This window comes from Balaenoptera acutorostrata, chromosome 17 (genome assembly GCF_949987535.1).
Source record: "Balaenoptera acutorostrata chromosome 17, mBalAcu1.1, whole genome shotgun sequence".
NCBI lineage: Eukaryota > Metazoa > Chordata > Mammalia > Artiodactyla > Balaenopteridae > Balaenoptera > Balaenoptera acutorostrata.
Window position 1 is genome coordinate 38,841,390 of NC_080080.1, and position 21,298 is coordinate 38,862,687.

A 21,298-nucleotide genomic window follows, 5' to 3' on the forward strand; every position below is an offset into this window, starting at 1 on the left:
GATAGTGAGAGGCCCGCGCACTGCGATGAAGAGTGACCCCCACTTGCCGCAACTAGAGAAAGCCCTCGCACAGAAATGAAGACCCAACACAGCCAAAAATTAATTAAATAATTAATGAAAAAAATTTAAAAAAAAAAAAAAAAAAAAAAAAAGCAGTGGCTGGGTTTCCACTCCAGCCTTGGGTAAGGAACCCTCCGACATGGGGCAGTGCTTCCTTCCAGATGCCCCATCAATGTGGACAGCTAGTTCCATGTCAGAGGTCCCCCCTGAGGACAGGCTAGCTGATGGTACCATCATCCCAAGTGAAATGATTTCTAAATAAACATATAATCCCACCTTGGAAAGAGGATTCAAATGTTTTTATGTTATCTTGAACCATGAGCTCCCGAGGGCAGGGACCAGGCCTTTAGCTTGTTTACACATCTTCCTTATGCCGTGCTGTGGAAGAGACTGAGCTGCTGTGGCCTTAAACCTGGAGTTTAGAGTGGTTTCTGTGGAATCAGGCTGATGAGGCTACTTATCAAGAATGAGATAATAGGATGGCGTGGGGAGCCTTAAAACCTGGGCAAGACCGAATGGAATCTGACTCGTTTCCTTGGATATTGACAAGGCTGAAACATCGCCCGTCTCCCTGGAGACTAGTTTCCACTTTGGAAGTGGAGGATGGACCTGCTATGTGTGGAAGCATCACTCAGCAACGCAGATTGCTGCTTCTTGCCTCCTGAAGCCCAGGAATTGGCAGAGAGCCATCTGCTATTAGAAGCCAGTAGTCTCATTCCTGTGACACTCAGCTAACTGCCTTCTCGCCACGCCATTACCGAGTCTCTGTCTGCATCGGTTGCCTGGTGTTAAATCAGACTGCAAGATACTTGGGCAATGAGTATGTGTATGTGTCCTATAAAACCTTCCAGCATGCTGGCAAAGCTCAATAAACTCAAGAATAACAAAAATATCAGAAGAATAACAAAAATATCAGAAGGAAGAATGTGGCTTTTCCACGTTCTCTCTTGCTGAAGAAAATAACTGGAACATGGTTATTACCGGGATCCAACAGAAGGGGAAATGCTACAGATGGTCCAGTGGAAAGAATAAGGAATAAGGCAGTGAACTGCTGAGAGTCACAATAAATCATAAGATGGAGAAAAATAAGATGTAATGCAATAAAGTGAACAATTTTTTGTTGGTAGAGCACTCTATGAAAAGAAGCAATGGAAATGTCTTGACTCATTTAAAACAAGAATTGACAAAGCAATTCCCAAGTACAGAAAGTGCCAGAACATTACTGGCTACATGTACACTAGCTCTGAACAAAAACATGTTGAAAAGAAGATGCAATAACCGAAGTGTGAAAGAGCTGAGAGTTTCTTTTAGCTAGAGCAAGTTTTAAGACAGCTCAGCATCCCTGGCCAGGCCTAATGAGAGGGTGCAGACCCGCAGTGCTTCACCGTTAGCTCCAGACTATCCATGGAGCAGATAATATGTCAGACAATTTTTGAAAATCAATCAATGTAATACACCATATCAACAGAATAAAAGACCAAAACCACATGATCTCCTTGATAGATGCAGAAAAAGCATTTGACAGAATTCAATGCTCCGTGATAGAAACATTTGACAAACTAGAAGTATAAGGGGATTTCTTCACTCTAATAAAGAGCATCTGCAAAAAACCCACAGCTAACATCATACTGAAAGCTTTTCCTCTAGGATCAGGAACAAGACAAAGATGTGCTCTCTCACCACTTCTATTCAACACGGTGCTAGAAATTCTAGCCAAGGCAAGAAGATGAAATAAAAGGCATCCAGATTGGAAAGAAAGAAGTAAGACTATCCCTATTTGCAGAAGACATGATCTGGTAAGTAGAAATTCTAAGGACTCTACTAAAAAAGTATTAGAACTAAGAAAGTAGTTCAGCAAGGTTGCCGGATACAAGATCAATAGACAAAAGCCAACTGTATTTCTATACAGTCTGAAAATGAAATTAGGAAAACAATTCCATTGAAAATAGCATCAAAAAGAATAAGTCACTTAGAAGAGGATTTAACAAAAGAAGTACAAAACCTATACTCCAAAAACTACAAAACATAGTTGAAAGAAATTAAAGGAGATCTAAATAAATGGGAGGACATTCCATATTCATAGATTGAAAGACTTGATATTATTAAGATGGCAGTACTCCCTTAACTGATCTACAGAATCAACATAATCCCTATCAAAATCCCAGCTGGCTTCTTTACAGAAATTAACAAGCTAATGCTAAAGTTCATATGGAAATTCAAGGGACCCGGAGTAGCCAAATAATCGTGAAAAAGAACAAAGTTGGAGGATCCACACTTCCTAATTTCAAAACTTACTACAAAACTGCAGGAATCAAAATAATGTATACCTGCATAAAGATAGACATAAAATTAAATGGACTAAAATTGAGAGTTCAAAAATAAGCCTTCATATTTGCAGTTAATTGATTTTCAACAAAGGTGCCAAGACCATTCAATTGGGGAAAGAATTGCAATTGGTCCTGGAACAACTGGACAGCCACATGGACAAGAATGAAGTTGGACCCTTACTTCATTCCACATACAAAAATTAATTCAAAGTGGATCAAAGATGTAAGTGTAAGAGCTAAAGGTATTAATCTCTTAGAAGAAAACACAGAAGTAAATCTTCATGACCTTGTATTAGGCAATGGTTTCTTGGATATGACTTCCGAAGCACAAATGACAAAAGAAAAACAGTTAAATTGGAGTAGATCAGAATTAAAAACTTTTGTGCTTCAGTGGACACCATCAAGGGAATATAACTCATAGAATGGGGGAGATTTTTTGCAAATCATAGACTGATAACAGATGTGTGTAGAATATATAAAGGACTCATAATTCAATAATTTAAAAATTAATAAATGGACAAAGTTTCTGAATAGACATTTCTACAAAGAAGACATTCAAATGGTCAATAAGCAAGTGAAAAGATGCTCAACATCATTTACCATCAGAGAAATGCAAATCAAAACCACAAGGGACTTCCCTGGCAGTTCAGTGGTTAAGACTCCACACGTCCACTGCAGGGGGCACGGGTTCAACCCCTGGTCCAGGAACTAAGATCCCGCATGCCATGAGGCACGGCCAAACAAAACAAAACACAGGACATCACTTCACACCCACTAAGGTGGCTATAATTTTAAAAATGGGCAAAAGCAAGTGTTGGCTTCCCTGGTGGCGCAGTGGTTAAGACTCCGCACTCCCAATGCAGGGGGCGTGGGTTTGATCCCTAGTCAGGGAACTAGATCCCACATGCATGCCGCAACCAAGAGTTCAAATGCCACAACTAAGGAGCCCACGTGCCGCAACTAAGGAGCCAGCGAGCCGCAACTAAGACCCGGCACAACCAAATAAATAAATAAAAATAAATATTAAAAAAAAGACTACGTATGCTATATGATTCCATATCCAGAACAGGGAAATCCATCAAGACAGAAAGTAAATTAGTGGTTGCCTGGAGCTGAGAAGTTTGGGGGGAGAAGGGGGAGTGACTATTTATGGGTGTGGAGTTTCTTTGGGGATTAATGGAAATGTTCTAAAACTGATAGTGGTGACGGTTGCATGACGGTGAATAATATTAAGAACCATTAAATGATACAATTCTATGGCATGTGGATTACATCTTAATAAATTTGGTTTATGAGAAGAGGGCAGGTTTTAGTTCTGAGTCCTCATGCAAACATGTTTAGTCTCTTTTTGAATCAGACTGCTCCTCTTCCATGTTTGCACACCTTGCTTGAAACACTCTCCTTCCTGGAACCAGGTCTCTCACACATGGGCAGGGGGGCTTCTCGCCCCATTCCTCAGCTTCCCTTCCTGTGCTTTCACACACCTTTTCTGGAGTTCACACTCCTCCTCTGATTACTACTTTCCACTGCAGGACTTACCTGCTGGTGAGGACTTCTGGACTAGTGTCTGTGGTCCCCGCCACAGAGAAATGAGCAAGGCTTTACTGTTGCAATCTTGAGATACTCTTGTAAAGGCTGCAAGACAAACATGCTTTATCACATACAGCCTTTCAGGGGTTTTATTTAAATCTGAAGTGCCCGGGAAGTTGAAGAACACATCAGTTGTACTGGCTCACGGGCTGAATTGCTCCGGGGCATGTGGGATCTTCCCGGACCAGGGATCGAACCCACGTCCCCTGCTTTGGCAGGCGGATTCTTAACCACTGCACCATCAGGGAAGTCCTGGTCACTGATTGTTTTAAAAATACATTGAGGGACTTCCCTGATGGCCCAGTGGTAAAGAATCTGCCTACCAATGCAGAGGACGCAGGTTCGATCACTGGTCGGGGAACTAAGATCCCACATGCTGTGGGGCAACTAAGCTCATGCACCACAACTAGAGAGAGAGAAGCCTGCGCACTGCAATGGAGATCCCACGTGCCGCAACTAAGACCCAACGCAACCAAAAATAAATAAAATAAATAAATATTAAAAAAAAAATACATTGATCTACTAGGAAAGGGAAAAGAGAAAGTTCAAGGGAGAGGCACATCTAGCGATTTAATTTTTCATTCAGAGCCCTACTGATTTAGGCTCACATAAAAGGAACTTGATCACAGGAATAGAGCTAAGAATGTCATTTCCTTTTGATTGCAAATTGCGGTAGAGCATCAGCTAGCCCCTCATCTTAGCTGTCCTTTAATTTTCCTTCAGAGATCAATCCTTCTATTACCGTGTTGCTGAGTTTTGCCCATTACCTTTACAACTTCTAGAAGTCAAGATGCCCCCGCCCCACAGTAGACACGCTCGTAGGGTCTGTGGAGGAGAGACCTCCCTTTGTTCCCTTGCACAGTCTATAGGAATGAGATTTTTTTTTTCTCCAGTGGTCTCTTCTGGGAGAAGTGGTCTCTGTGGAGCTTGAGCCCCACTGAGTTGTTGTTAAGAATTAGTTACAATCACCGTGGGTGGGGTTACAGGTGGTTTTAATTCCTCTCATGCTTATTTTATTCTTATTCTAGTAACTATTTTTGAGTTCGTTCTATCTGCCAAACAAGTGCCAGGTGCTGGGGAAGGAACACAGACACAGCTTCTGTCTGAGTTTCTTATCTATTGGGAGATTACAGAAGAGAAAAGCCGCAGGAACCAGAGTGTAAAATGAGCCTTGATTGGGATGCTATGGTATGCTCTGCTATGGCCATGACAACATAAAATGAATCTCTTCCAGACTAGTGGGTCATAGAAGGCTTCCAGAAGGAAGTGACTTTCAAGATGAGACCCAAAGGATGACTTAATGTCTTTATTTTCTATTTTTTCTTGCAGTACATTACTTATGTCCTTTTTTATTTTTATCTTTTAAATTTATTATTTTTTTTGGCTGCACCACGCAGCTTGCAGGATATTAGTTCCCTGACCAGGGATTGAACCCGGGCCACCACAGTGAAAGCGCTGAGTACTAACCACTGGACCGCCAGGGAATTCCCTTATGTAATTTTTTAAAAACCCACAAATTTATAATGTTTCCTGATACCCGAGTCAGACCTGGGTTCACTACTAAGATGTCTAAGGAAGTTGGCTCTCAGGGACACAGATGCTTTAGTGCATTAACCTCACAGGGTGGAAGAAAGCCTACAGGCGCACGGGAGAGGGCTGCTCTAGTCTGCCTCTGCTTGAGAGGTGTGAAAACAGACACCGTGAGATAGGCTTTCTGGGGCGGGGACCATGAAGGGAGTTGGGTCTCACGGCCCCAACTATTCCTCCAAGATAATGCAAACACATTACATCACTGTTCTACTCCCTTATGATGCTTGAAAACTTACTGTACATATTCTTCTTAAAGATAAATCAGTGCAGTTTAAAATGGTGCCTAATTTCCTCAGAAGAAAACTGCTCACTTAAAACAATTAACCACTCTAAAAGGCCCACCTCAGTTGATCTTTCTTCCTATCTGAATAAATTCTTTTTTTTTTTAAATTTATTTATTTATTTATTTATTTTTGGCTGTGTTGGGTCCGTTTCTGTGTGAGGGCTTTCTCTAGTTGTGGCAAGTGGGGGCCACTCTTCATCGCGGTGCGCGGGCCTCTCACTATCGTGGCCTCTCTTGTTGCGGAGCACAGGCTCCAGACGCGCAGGCTCAGTAGCTGTGGCTCACGGGCCTAGTTGCTCCGTGGCATGTGGGATCTTCCCAGACCAGGGCTCGAACCCGTGTCCCCTGTATTAGCAGGCAGATTCTCAACCACTTCGCCACCAGGGAAGCCCCCTGAATAAATTCTTTTTAAAAAACTTTTTTATTGGAGTATAGTTGCTTTACAATATTGTGTTAGTTTCTACTGTACAGCAAAGTGAATCAGCAATACATATACATATATCCCCTCTTTTTTGGATTTCCTTCCCATTTAGGTCACCACAGCTGAATAAATTCTTTACGGTAAGAATTAAAAGCTGATATTCACAGAACACGATTCAGCCTAATCAAACAGAAAATTGACAGCTTTACTTGTGATACAAACCTCAAGTAAAAAAATCCACCCTAAGTTTACAAAGTTCACACAGCTTTACATGACTGGCTTTCCTTCTTGGGATATGTTCACTCCAGTTAGTAGAAATCAACCTTGTTAGTAAGAACTGAGAGGTTAGGTACAGAGTTCTGAGAGTCTAGATGTCTCAAAGATATGAAATACCCGCTTAAATGGACTCTATTGGCATCTAAATCTTGACTCTGCCACTTACTGTGGAAACTTGGATCAGTTATTTTCCTTTAAAAATCTGTTTCTTCATCTGTAAAATGGAGATAAAGAGTTAATACGTGTAAAGCGCTTAGCAGCATGGCTGGCCCACAGGAAGGGCTCAGTGAATAGTAAATGTCATTCTGCCAGATAAAAAGGTAGAAGCCACAGGTCTGGGGACTGATTAGATATGGAGAGAGAAAGGGGCAGGCAAAGAGGCCCTATGATCTCACTGGGAGTACTGATAAAAGCAGGGGTTAGAGTGTCCATTATTATTTATTGAAGGGGACTATATGCAGGAAAGAAAGATTTAATTAAAAAGACCTAACGTTGGGCTTCCCTGGTGGCGCAGTGGTTGAGAATCCACCTGCCAATGCAGGGGACACGGGTTCGAGCCCTGGTCTGGGAAGATCCCACATGCTGCGGAGCAGCTGGGCCCGTGAGCCACAATTACTGAGCCTGCGCGTCTGGAGCCTGTGCTCCGCAACAAGAGAGGTCGCGACAGTGAGAGGCCCGCGCACCGCGATGAAGAGTGGCCCCCGCTTGCCACAACTAGAGAAAGCCGTTGCACAGAAACGAAGACCCAACACAGCCATAAAAATAAAAATAATAATAATAATAATAATTAAAAAAAGACCTAACATTGAAAGAACTGAAGGAAGATCTTGCAAAAGTACAATAGTGAAATAAAGATACATTTGTTTAGCTAAAATGAATACTGGGGGAAAAGTGACGTCACACAAAGGCCAGCACACAAGACAGTGTCCTTTGTGCTGTGTGCGTCGCACAGAGAGCAGACCCAATGTTCCTTCATTTCCCCAGAGCTGGGGTTTCCTTAGGTGGAGAGAGCACAGATGGGAGTCCCATCAGCTCTTCAAAAGGTCTAGATTGGATGCCCCACGTTTAGGGTGCCAGGAATCCAGGAGCTGTTGTTGCATATGGCTTTTCATAGGGGGAGCTGACATGCCACAGCACTGAGCTGCGACTAGCAGAAAATCTGAGGGCACCGTTCCCTCCTAGGCTTTCCTGAGAAATTTGGCTCAGTCCCTTGATGCTGGCTAATTATGCCCAATCTACCCAGGTCACACAGTTCCTCTCCAAGCTCTCTTTATTGCAACAATATACCCTGGACATCTTGACACACACCAAGGAATATATATATTTGCTGAGTTGAAGAGGTTCCCATCTTAATAAGTTTACTTAAGTAAAAACTTGTTTTGTTTGTACTGCTAATGGCTTTCTAAAAAGTATGTGTTAAGTTTTAGATGGGATAAAATAAATAAAACCTTAGTCCATCGTGCCGTTTTGAGCCAAACTCTTCATTCTGAAGCAGCAGCTGGCTAACTAGGGTCATATTGATGGGTGTAGAAAGCTAAGAGTTTTGCTTTGACGTAACTTCTTCTGGGTTGGCCAGGTGACAGTTTCTCTCTCCTGCTGTCTCCACACACAACTCAGTGGTAGGAATGCGTGGGCTTCTGGGCAGAAGGTCGCAGATCTGGCTGGCTTCCATACACCAGAGTCATCTGGCAGAAAACCTGGCCAGCGTGCAAAAACACTTTAGGTGAATTCCATGGGTGTGGAGACATCCTTGCAATGCCTCCTTTTTCCTTCCCTTTTAGGACATACATGCGAGCTGGCCAAAACTCATTTTACACAGCAGCAGGCACTACTTCTGGTATTGAAATGGCTCAATTTACGCAGGCAGTCCTTTGGCATGAGTTACATCTGCCCTCTCCCCTCCAGAACATAGGAGTCTGCCTACGTGACCAGCAGCAATGTTACTTAGCAACATTTAGGTCCGTTTCCAGACTGGCTGCAAAGCTGATGTATCTTTTTAAATGGAAATAGTGTTTTTATAGTCTCATCGGTTTTCCTCTACCACAAAAGCTCCATTTGCACAGCAGGATTTTTTCTCCAATGGTGATCATTTCAAATACAATACATCCCCTCTATGGAGAAAACTTTAATGGTTACAGTCTCTAAAGATGGTCTATTGAGAACATTACTGAGAAGTACCGTTGATTAACGAACTGAGGGTGGAAAGACAAATGCAATGAGGTGTGGTTCAGTTAAGTAGTCAAACTAAACCAATGTTTTGGGCCAGAAGAGAGTTTTTTTTAAAAAAATGGGAGAAAGGGAGGGGGAAAGTGTCAGGTATTCTGCGGGACAATAGGATAGGGTGGGGCAGGACAAGGACATCAGACTCAGGGGAGATGCAGCACATGTGTTTAAGTAGGAAGAAGGTGCAGGAAGGGGAGTGACTAGTCTGTTGGCCTGAAAACTTCCACGTGATGTGGCATTCTGGAAACCTGACTGGCTTGTGCAACGGAAGCTTGGTTCCTAGGGTGGGCAGACCCCATTAAGCCAAAAGGTATGTTTTCCTCTTCTCTCTGTCCAGCAAACAGACTTCAAACCCTCCCGCGGGGCTGCTTATCAGTGGGCCCACTTGCACACCTGGTGGTGCTGGACCGAATGTCCATGACCTTAAAATACGGTTTTGGGGGGTCAAGATGAAAAACCCCGAGGAACCCTCAGTCAAGTGACCAGAAAGTATAGAGGCACGAGAGCAACTGAGGTAATGACTGTTTTGTTTCTCTGTAGACAACAAAATAGAAGAAAGGAGCAGGATATTAAAGTGGGGTTTAAAACACATTTAAAAGAGAGGTATATATCTGGATTAGCGATGACAAGGACACAGCGAATTGCTGTGTGTGCTCTGGAGGGTCATTTTAATCCGAGCATCACAACCTCTCCATAGTGGAGACAGGAAGACAATTCCTTGCTGTGTAGAGGTAAGTACGCGGGCAGCTTTGGAGCTCAGCCTGGGTTGTTATGTCAGGAAAGCCCAGCAGCATCGTGACATCCTGGTGTCTGTGGTGCTATTGAGTGTCACGTGAACAAGATCCTCTCTGAGGACCCTACGTAGAGTCTCAAAACCAGCACTCTTCTCCACTTGACCATGTGCCATTTTTCATATTGTAAAAAAATTATTAGGCAAAGCACTGGAAAATCATTGGGAGTAACATGCAAATAACTGTGATTTCCTACGTGCCTTCCACAGGGATCAGTGAAACTACCTGATACGCCTTCCCCATACCTAACAGCCCTCCATATGTTAATCTTCTGGGTATAAAACTTCAAGGAACAGAATTTCCGAGGTTGAGTTTATAAAGAATACTAATGTGATACACCAAAAGAAATGACTGAGGCTGATTCTCAGGGATAAAAGTCATCCCCCTCGTCTCTTATTTTATTTTACATTTCCAAATTATCTGAAATACCTGTTCAGGAACAAGCCAAAACCACTTATTTTAATCTCCCTTGGAACACAGTAAACTCTGAACAGCTTATTAAAACTGCACTGTGGACAGAAAGCAATCCTATTCGAAGCAGCTGAGCTGGCAGAGCTTTGGCAGAGGCGGGGTTAGGAATGCTGGAAGCTCCTGTCCGCTCCTCTCCATTTCTCTTGGCCTAAGATGCTCTGATTTTACCAGCACTGAAATATTAAAAAGCACGTATGTGTGAGACAAGCCATAAAACCTCCTCCTTAGGCCAAACCGTGTGTGTCTAACGCAGCCCCACGTGGGCAAGAAGGGTTCCCAGGCACAATCATCAGAGTCAAAAGGTGGTTTTCTTGGATGTGGGCAAATCTCACTTTAATTGCAAATGGCTTCATTTACAGCACATTCAATAATGAACAAACAGGAGAGCTGTGACTTTTGAACATGTGAATATATAGAAGTCCCTTGAAATTCAGGTAGTCAAGATAAGGGCATTTCACAAGGAAAGCACCCCTGCCACCTCCCGTCTTTCCGAAGACTGTTTTACACTCATTTTAAAAGATGACAAGGCATACTCAGAAGTTCAAAGTAGTAGGACGTGCCTTGCAGGGAGAGAAGAAAACCTCTTTTCAGATTGTTGGGTAAATACCTATCAGCAATTGCACTTGACAAAGGCTGATGGATGTCCTCCCTGAGTCAGGCTAGGGCAGAACACTTAGTGAAAGGGGGCTCTGAGTGGGGATGGGAAGGAAACTGCGAGAAAGGGAGCTCCTGATACCACATAGTACCAACCCGTTCCCCTCTAACACGCCACGCCGTGACCCCAGACGTGGGTGCACAAGGGCAGCCGGGGTAGCGACTGACTGTCCTCGTTGCCAGGAATTGACAAAGGGTCTCAATTTAGCCCGTGGACAAAATCCTTGACCATCGAACTCACATTGTCACTGAATTTAAATCATAAAGGATCTAAGGAAATTCTTGTTTTATTTATGTGTATATGTGGACTCCTTACACGATTCCTCTTCTCCTAAGGGTTTGTTCTACACACTGGAATGGCCCAAGAGAAGCACTGTATAATTCTGATTTTATTTTACGCTTTCAGAAGAGAAAGGAGGGAACGGACAGAACAGTGACACAAATTCTTCAACTCTGGGGCTCAGCACGTACAGCGGACTCCTCGGACAGAAGGTTCATCCGGATTGCTGGGTAGTTTCAATGCCGAGGAAAGACTAGGGGAGCCCACCGCACCCGCACAGAAAGAATTCTACGGTTGCTCTATCCCAGTGCTCTAGCTAAAGCGTACGTTTCAAACTACAGAGAGTCCCAACTTAACATCTAAAATTTTAAATTGTAGCATTTCAGCAACACATAAGCTCAGAGAGCTCGTCTCAGAAGTAAAATTGAAGAACTATTGCTCTGATGTACGGAAGTCAAGCTGTGGCTCTCAGCTACGCCCCACTGCCAGGCTTAGGCAGACACGTAAGGCGGTGGCGGCTCCTTGGTGGCGCCACTCACAGTGGCATCATCGTACGGGGGTAAGAGCACCTGGGAAGAAGAAAAGACACAGGTTAGTGTTTAAAGGTGCACACACATTCCCCTGAGCGTTAGTTTGAATTGAACTTTTCCCATAACCTGTACCAATATCAATTTTCCAGCGAGTGGCTAGACTTTGATGAGAGAGTTTTTGAATCCTTAAAGAAGCAGAGGGAAGAGACTTTGGCACCTTTCTGAGTTTTCCAAACCCTGTCCACTTGTACCTGGATGACACAGTGCCTGGGGGGGTCCAAAGGGCCTGTGTCTCTAGGACAAGGAAGGAGGCGGCGGTGGCTCTAAAGAGGAAAAAAGGCCCCAGGGTGACGTGTGTGGGTGTGTACACACAAATAGGGCAGGCGCCTGATGGACCAAGGGGCCCCTCATGGTGACACCTGAGCAGTGGAGTGGGAAGCACAAGGGCTTTGGTACCAACCTGGACTCAAAGCAGGGCTCAGCCACATCTGATCAGCAACACCCCATGGTAGTGGGGTAGGTTAGCTAACCTCAATATCTATGCCTGCACAGTCGGGACAGCTGAGAATTAGAGGTCTAAAAAATACCTAACATACTGTGTGATACACACCTGACACGGCAGATGTTACCTGTAAACGGCTAGAGAGGAACGAATAAGTATCAGCATTAACTTGATTAATAACGTTTCGGTTCACATTTCAAGTATAAAAACAATTGCATGTAATTGTTTATGAACTGTCAACATAAAAAAACGTTGGCTGACTTTGGCTTCCTTGAGTAGTTACAAAACAGAGAGAATATCAACTCGATATGATTAGCCTTTATTCAGTCAACTAACATTTATTACACACCTACTATGTGACAGTTCCTGCCCTTAGGAAATCAGAGATGAGATGAGTTAAAACCTTACTCAGCTCGGGCTTCCCTGGTGGCGCAGTGGTTAAGAATCCACCTGCAAGTGCAAGGGACACGGGTTTGAGCCCTGGTCCAGGAAGATCCCACATGCCGCGGAGCAGCTAAGCCCCGTGTGCCACAACTACTGAGCCTGCGTGCCTAGAGCCTGTGCTCCGCAACAAGAGAAGCCACTGCAATGAGAAGCCCGTGCACCGCAACGAAGAGTAGCCCCCCTACTCGTCACAACTAGAGAAAGCCCATGCACAGCAACGAAGACCCAACGCAGCCAAAAAAAATAAAATAAAACAATGAATGACCAAAAAATAATCTCTGAGGACTAAAATTATAGGTCATGTTCTACTTCGCTGTCTGGTAAACAGCAGCTACTCAATGATTGGATAAACACAAATGCATTATATATCTCAGCCACACACCACTTTACTTCAAGCAATATTCAATACAACCAAAACTCTAATCGAAGTACAGACCCTTGGAGTTTGTCTTAATAGGATCTCAACCACAGAGTGACTGATAGTGGAACTCTCTTCCACACAGATGGAAAATCCCTCTTGTCAATGACCCCAGAAGGGCATCTGTTCGTTAGGAAGATTAGCATACAACTATATATAGTGTCTCTTAGGAGCTCTTATGCTAGGTGACATGTGCTGGTGGGAGAGAAGCTCAGCATTCATTTCAATTCAACTCAACAAATATTCGAGGGACTCTTCATTCCCAGCTACATCAACATACAGAACAGTTGGAGGGAGAAATAAATTAACATCAAAGGTTGCAAAATGTAATACCTTGGAATAGAAGTGATTCCAACTGGCCATAAATCTGCAAGTCATTAAAATTTGGAAAACTAATTCCATCAAATAGTAAGAAATAATAAAACGCCCAAGAGGAAAGAACTACTTATTGGGAAAAATAAGAAATGTTTGCATACTATGGTTAGAGTTTTACTGTAATATCAGAGTTAAGGCACTAAAGGCTTATTTGGAATTGTACAGTTTGCTAGGACTACATTACATATAAGTTACATAAATGTCTTTAGACAGTCACAAAATTATGTGCCAAATTTTATGTGTGTGCATTTATTTTCCAGGGGAGAGTGTTCAGAGCTCTCATTAGATTCTCAAAGAACCATCCACAGATTCTGGGGTCCAGGACTGGGGGGGGAGGGCAGTACAAGGCACAAGGTAAATTGCACCAGAAGTCTGTCCGCCGGCCCCGCATCCTAATAAGGTTGAGGTAAGTTAAAATGAAATCAAGGCCCAGGATGACAGCTGTGTGGCACCTCATCCACCCTGGAGCAGGAGGAGAAGCTCCAGCAAAGAAGGAGGACTGACCAGTTATCTCACAGAGTCAAACATTTGGAGAACATTAATAGGTAATTGACAGATCTGCTAGATCGGGGTGAGGTAAAAGGTTAAAAACCTGGCAGCTGAAAAAACAAGGCAAATGTTTGCTCGACGAAAACAAAAATTGTACAAGAAAGGGAATGTACGTGACAGAGCTGTGCACTGAACAACAGTCACATAATCAAGGTAAACATTAACTGGTGATGTAACCGAAAAATTTGATGTGACTGTATTAGGTGGATGAAGGCAGTGCAGAGAATATGGGGAGGAGAGTAAAAGTTAAATTCAATTCAACACCAAGAAGTCAAAAGTATCTCAAATTGATCATCGAAAAATTGGTCAACACAGACATATTATTTTAAAATATGTAGGTAATGGAGGTAAATACAAGAAACAAGTAAGAGTTGACAGTGTTTACGGCTGGGGTGAAAAGTGGAGGATAGGCAAGAGAATGGCAGAGGACCATTGAGAAATAAATCTTGGGAATTCCCTGGCAGTTCAGCGGTTAGGACTCGGCGCTTGCACTGCTGAGGGCCCGGGTTCAATCCCTGGTCAGGGAACTAAGATCCTGCGAGCCGCGAGGAAAAAAAGAGAGAGAAAAATAAATCTTTCACTAGCATGATTTTTAGCTATGTACATGTAATACTGTGTTAAAAATAAAAGTAATATTTTAAAAATAAAAGAATAATCATGTCAGTCTTGAAGGAAAGAAGAAGTTGGTCATCAAGGGGCAACTTTCAACCTGAGGACGGGGTGCAGGCTCAGAGCCACCTCGTTCCTCTTGCTTCTTGGCTGGTGGGTGACGTGTGTATTCGCCATGAGCCTCTGCAGGGGCCTGGAAAACGCGCCTAACTTGCCCAAGATGCCCCTCTCTACGTCGGGAAGGGTGGTGGGGACTGGACTCGTGCAGTTCAGACGCTAACAAAGCAGCCAGGGAGGACCTCGTGGTTGGAGGTCCCTGCCTAGGAGGTGAAATGTGTTTTCACGGAGCAGCTGGTCAGGACCTGGCCCCTTGTCTGCTTGAGACTCTCCTCCAGACCTGTGAGACCCAACCCGATCTCGGGTGCCCCAAATACCAGTGGAAACTAGAGAACTACGATGCCACGAGGGGCCCCCAGGAGACAGATGTGATGAGCTAATACCTGCTCTTCACGCCACTCACGCCCAGGCCAACAGCAGCCCAGTGTCTGGCTCTCTCCCGTCTAATTTATTTCCATGACTCCCTAGCATGGCAAGTTCATTACCAATCAGACTCCTTTTCCCTATGATTTTTCTCTCCTCAAATGTTTTTCTTTCTTTGTATGTCACTCCATACAAAGCCCAAACAACCCCAAGCTCAAGTTAAAATCACTTGCAACATGGAGATCTGAAATAGTCTAGCCTCGATTACTCTCTTCTCCTCTGAGTTATGCCGTGCAATTGTAGCATAACAAAATAATTTTTTAAATGAAAACACCAGTTAGATATTTCCATATTCTTTATAGATAATATGAAGTCATAACACTAGAAATGGCAGTAACTACAGTACAGCACTCTGAACTCAGACACAAAACCACTCTCTTAAAGCACTTACATAACTGGCTTATCAATTAAATTATATGCTATCTTGTACTATTATTAACTGTCTTGTAAACATTTACCTTTCTCCTCTCCAAAAAGTTTCTAAAAGGCAAGAGTCTTACACTTCCATCGTCCTTTCTTAGCACTGGTTTTTAGACAGAGGTGGGCCCAAATTTGAGCTCTATCATTTCAGCTCTATGGCCATGGTCAAATTCTAGAGGCAATATGGGGTGGGGGGAGTCAAACTGAAAAGAGACATGGGTTCAAATTCCAGCTCTGTGACTCAGCAACCCTGGGGTCCTGAGCAAGTTAGTAAATCTACCTGAACTTCAGCTTCCACACTTATAAAATGGAGACCATGACGGATACTCCTCAAAAGACTGCCGTAAGGATGTAAGGGAGGCGACATACCTAACGCACCAAGTACAGGCTGAGCACTTGGGTGCTCAATAAATGGCAGCAATTCTCCAACTGCAGCAAGATAACCAACGCGGTATTATTGTCCAACTAGTTCAACTACACACCTTCCTTAAGAAAGTGACCCCAGTAAACACTACTCACAAATTGATTCATGTGGCTCAGAAAAGGAGTTCCTTTTCCCTCTCAGGTGGCTGCAGGAAGTGTGAGAGGCTAACATTTAAGCTGCTCTAAGCCTAACTCGTCCTTAACAAAAGTAACTGAATGATGAGAAAGGAGACAAAACGGACACCATTTCTACCGCAGGCTGCAGGTCTGCGGAGCTGTGGGCACCTCTCACATAGTTATAGTTCTAAAAGCCAAAGTGAGTGTGGTTGAAACACCATGTCCGTCCACTCACTCCTCACCCCAGGACACCCGAGCAGCCCCCAGAGGGCAGCTGTTGTGTCAGCTGCCGGGGAGGCGGAGATGGAAGGCTGGAGGATGACCATCCCAGGAGTGGCGGAAGCGCACGTGAACTGTCCCAAAAGACCGAGAAACACCTGCAAAGGTGTAGGTGGTTTGCTTTAGTTAGAGACCTGGGTGTGTGAGTCGAGATTACAAGGGATGAGCCTGGAACAACAGGCGAGATCCCAGGCAGGCTTGCAAGCAATGCCAGGAAGTGAAAATTTCTTCTCTAACAACCAGCCGTCCTCCCCACCGCGAGGGGGATGGGAGCTTTGGTGATGTTCATGTGTCAGAACCTCCCGTGGGCATACACAGGTGTGTTTTTACAAAACCAACTGCCCTTCTCTCCCCCTTAAGCATGGACAAATAAAATACCACTATAGGGCTTCCCTGGTGGCGCAGTGGTTAAGAATCTGCCTGCCAATGCAAGGGACACAGGTTCAAGCCCTGGCCGGGGAAGATCCCACATGCCGCAGAGCAACTAAGCCCGTGCTCCACAACTACTGAGCCTGCACTCTAGAGCCCGCAAGCCACAACTACTGAGCCCACATGCCACAGCTACTGAAGCCCGCATGCCTAGAGCCTGTGCTCCGCAACAAGAGAAGCCACGACAGTGAGAAGCCTGCACACTGCAACAAAGAGTAGCCCCTGCTCACCGCAGCCAGAGAAAGCCCACGCACAGCAACAAAGACCCAACACAGCCAAAAATAAATAAATAAATATATTAAAAAAAAAAAAAACCCACTATAAATAGAGACGTCTTTTTCCTTTTGTTTTTTTGGCTCCTTTGCGGGGCAGTGGGTAGGAAGTAAGGGGCACAGTATTCATGAGAGCACAATAGCTCACGACCCACAGCTGTTGATAACACATCAGTAACAGTCCCTCAAAGCTGCTTCACAATTAAGATGAACTTGGCAGGATGAAGTTATCACTCCACTCCCTTCTCTGGCCTCAAGAAAATATTAGAAAGCAAGACTGCATAGCTGAGACTGATGTTGTTATAGGGATAATCCTAAAGCTGTCCTTATTTATTCAAAGGACAAAAAAAAGCAAACCACTGGCAAACTTAGATTTTAAATACTACCCCGCAAGTTACAAATGACTGTCACAGAGCAAAGTGGAGTGACATCACAGTTGAGAAATGCTACAGTTATAAACAGCAGAGCCCCTGAAGACTTTTAAATCCAGGGATGACAAAACCAGATTCATGTTTTAGATCCATCTGACAGCAACAGAGAGAAAAAACTGAAGAGAAAGTAGAGTTCAAGGCTAGAGGCTAAAAGCCTAACTCTAACAAGTTTAAAGATGACCCCTCAGTTACAGGCTTGGGTGATTTAAGTGGACATTGCTACCATTCACTAGAAGTCAAGAAAAGAAGCAGATACGGAAGAAACGGAGTGAGCTCTGCAGTGTGATCTCTCTCTGGAGATGACCACAGGATGACTGGGGACACGGGCACGGAGCTGATCTGGGTCACAAAACCTAAGCTACTTCCTTCAACTCAGTAAAAAAAAAAAAAAGAGAGCAAGACAAATGATTTGTTAAATACTGTTCATTCATTTCATCAACAAATGCCGGTCGTACTAGGTACCAGGCACTGAGGATACCACACCAACCGACACTTGTAAGGTCTGAGCCAGCAGACAGCTTATGTGCTAGTGGAGGAGTCCGATAAACAGAGTTTATCTTCCATGGCGAAGTGCAGAGCTTCTCAACCGGTGTCCATTCACAACAGTGTACCATACAAATGTTGCAATTTTCTGTTTGCCACCATGTTGAGAAGACTGGGGTACCCTGGGGTAGTAGCCGAGAGCATGGGCTGTGGAGTCAACCGTGTGGGCCGACAAACTTCCCAACTCGGAGGCCTTGGGCCAGTCACTTCTTCAAGCCTCGGCTTCCTCATCTGTAAATGGGGACGATACCAGTCTGTCTCACAAGGTTAATGAAATGAATAAGCCCAAGTAATGTGCTTATTATTAGCACAGTACATGGCCTGCACTAAGGCTCAACAAATCTGAATTTTATTCCATACATTTGTGAAAGGATGAGATGGCTTGCTGTATTGATCACGATACAAAATAAGACAAATGAGTGTTAAAATGACCCAGAAATAAGGCAAAATAGAAATTTTGGGGGTTATCAAGTTTTTATTTCTATATATGGATGGATGGATACATATATACATATTTTGACAAATAAGTATAGAGAGAGAGAGGGAAAGAGGTAAGTAAGGAGGAGGGGGTGTGTGTGTTACTTTTTTTCTGGCAATAAACTAAAACAGGACTTTATAGAATGGATCTTTGTATAAAAGATAGTTTCTTATCTTTGCATAAGAGCTTTAGCTGCGGTTTTTCAACAAGTTAGCAACTATTTTGCAAGTGAATTATTCTCTTATTGATTTCCACTATAGTCTGTTAAATATAAGCTGGATTTAGAACTACTGGCAAAATAATAAATATGGGAGAATGAAAACTTTCTCAGGAAAAAAAATCCTTATAAAAAGGACCAAAAGATTAGGTGCTGCTATTTGCCATCCCACTTGCAGGAGGGGGAAGCTCTATGCAGGCCCTAAGTAGGGTTATTAAATTCCTTGGGATGGTTCAAATAGTTGTCCTACAAACACCTAGAAAACTCAGCTTAAACTGCCACGAAGGCAGGGGTCTGTGAACGATATGGGCCAAATCTGGCCCGCTGCATGTTTTTTGTATGGCCTGAGGGCTCAGAATGGTTTTTACATTTTTAAAAAGAAAAACGTTTCGTGACGTGTGAAAATTATATAAAACTCAAACTTCAGTGCAACACAGCCACACTTGCTTGTGTATGTATTTTCTACAACTGCTTTCACACTACAACAGCAGGGTTGAATAGCTATGACAGACACCATATGGCCCGCAAAGCCTAAAATATTTACTATCTGGCTTTTACAGAAAAAAGTTTGCCTCCATCTGCACGAAGGAAAAGCATAACCCTGAATTCTGACCTTGGAAGATGTGATAATATCAGATGTGAAAGTACAAAGCCCCAAAACAACCGTGTCATTTAGAGGCACTTGAATCTTCCAATGGTCCATTTAAATTAATCCCAAGTAGCCAAAATATTTTTTTCCTTTACCATTTATTACACCCCTAATAGTCTACAATGTACCTTGTTTAAAACAGGCAGCATTTACAGTAACACCACATTTGCCTACTTAGATGTGAGCTTCCTTTACTCAGGCCAAACAGGAAAGGGGAGATAGGTGAACCATGAATATCCAAGATTAACTGAAATAGCCATCTGGGCATTTGCGATAGGATCATCGCAAACAGGAAGTTTGGGCTTATCTTTAAGGCATTTAGAATAACTGTTTCCAAATTTTTAAAATAACTCTACCTATAATATATACCAGTAAACACACACATACACATAACCATTTATTTATGATTCTAAGGTACACATTTTTGCACATTTTAACGCCTGAATTTAGGCTGTGCCTTGTAACTGACAGCACCTAACAATAAGAAGAACCTAAGATAATGGTGCAATTTACAACCAATGGCGTATTGTACTCAATTCAACACACCAGGAGTCGGGAAGAACATAAACAAATTTGGAAGATCCTAGCGAAACCTTCCCCCACCTACAGAAGGAATAATTTCCAAAGACAAATAAGGTGGAAAGTAATTGCATCCTCAATTCACTGAAGACCCAGTATAAACTGTCCTCACCTGATTTTATAGGAGGAAGTCATTATTTCCCTTAATTCTCAGCAGAGAAGCTACTCAAATTCTCTCACAGATTATACTTACAATATAGAATTCACACTTCAAATCTTTCGAATAGGGTCAAAAATCCCCGCTGGTGAGATATTTGGGCAGGGAACACCAAAATAATACCGTAGCCCAAATTGAAAGCTAAGATGCACTGAAATATCTAATGTTCAAATAAATATATCTAAAGTAACTATATTTAAAAATATATAACTTTATCAAAATCAGTATCTTAAGAACTACATTTTCATCTAAAATAAAACTATATAACTATTGAGGAAGTAGAGGGAATGCCCTATCACAGGCAACTCAACTGCTTCCTCTCCCCCAAGCCTGAATGTACTACGCCACCTACTGTGCACATCTCTTTCGGGATGGGGTTCTATCTACCCTGTGTGTCGCACGGGCTGCCAACCAGGCCGTGCCCAGCTGACTGTGCTCAGTGGCTGCCAGGGTACTTCGGCTGGAAGGACTGCTCAGAACCTCAGATCTCAGACTCCCATTTTACCTGTTCTCCTTCCCCACACACTTCCCTCCCTCGAATTAACGGAAAGGGAGAAATATCTTCTGCTTTGTTTTCTAGTATTCAAGAAATTAATCGCGTAATTTCCTATTACAATCTAATCTGTTGTCTACAAGCTTTGTTTTTTCATAGCTGTAACTGTAACACAGACTTCTATATTCTTTTAAAACATCATAAGCCTTTTAAAAACATCATAAGCCTTTCTTCTGCTGTTACACTGCTCATAATTTTTATGGCAATAAGGACATTTTATCAAGTGGGCATACCCCTATTTAATCAAACTGGTTCCCAACTACTAGACAATGAAATTGGATACTTTTGTGTTAAAAAACAATGCCACACGAATATCTTATACACGTTTTTTTTGTTTTTTACTACTTCCTTAAGATATATTCCCAGAAACTTTCTTAGAATGTTGAAAAATAAAATAAAATTCAATGTCTCCTTTGTCCCTAGAGTAAAATCAACATGGATTCTATCTTGGACATGTGGGATAAAATAAGTCAAGTTCTGAGTGTGTTTTAAAGTAAAACACAATGAAAATAGAGGGTGATTTTATAATTGATTAACTGCAAAGCTACTCTAAATTTTTCTTACTTGCTATTATAGGAAGATTACAATTGAGCAATTGATTAATATCCTTTATTCATGTTCACAGTGAAAACTGGGCTTATTTGAACTGTTCTTCCAGAACTTTTAGGTGTCAATTATCTATGTGTTGATTTGACTGCTCCAGTTGTTCTCTGGATGAAATAACTGGAAACTTATATGGGTCAGAGATAATTTCCATCAGATTAGTGTATTTTTTTCAAAAGCTGTATTTTACTGAAGGAGGGAAAGAAACACGAGCT

The 21,298-nt window shown here is 42.9% G+C and overlaps 1 protein-coding gene across 1 annotated transcript in view; it reads right to left on the reverse strand.

The window, feature by feature from the left end:
• Positions 1 to 10,335: 10,335 nt before the first annotated feature.
• The window catches only part of LAPTM4B (lysosomal protein transmembrane 4 beta), a 69,201-nt gene continuing 58,238 nt past the window's right edge, over positions 10,336 to 21,298 (reverse strand). The window contains exon 7 of the mRNA XM_057532136.1: positions 10,336 to 11,535. Within this exon, the coding sequence (XP_057388119.1) occupies positions 11,458 to 11,535 (78 nt within the window). The 3' untranslated portion in view covers positions 10,336 to 11,457. The remainder of the gene's footprint in view (positions 11,536 to 21,298) is intronic.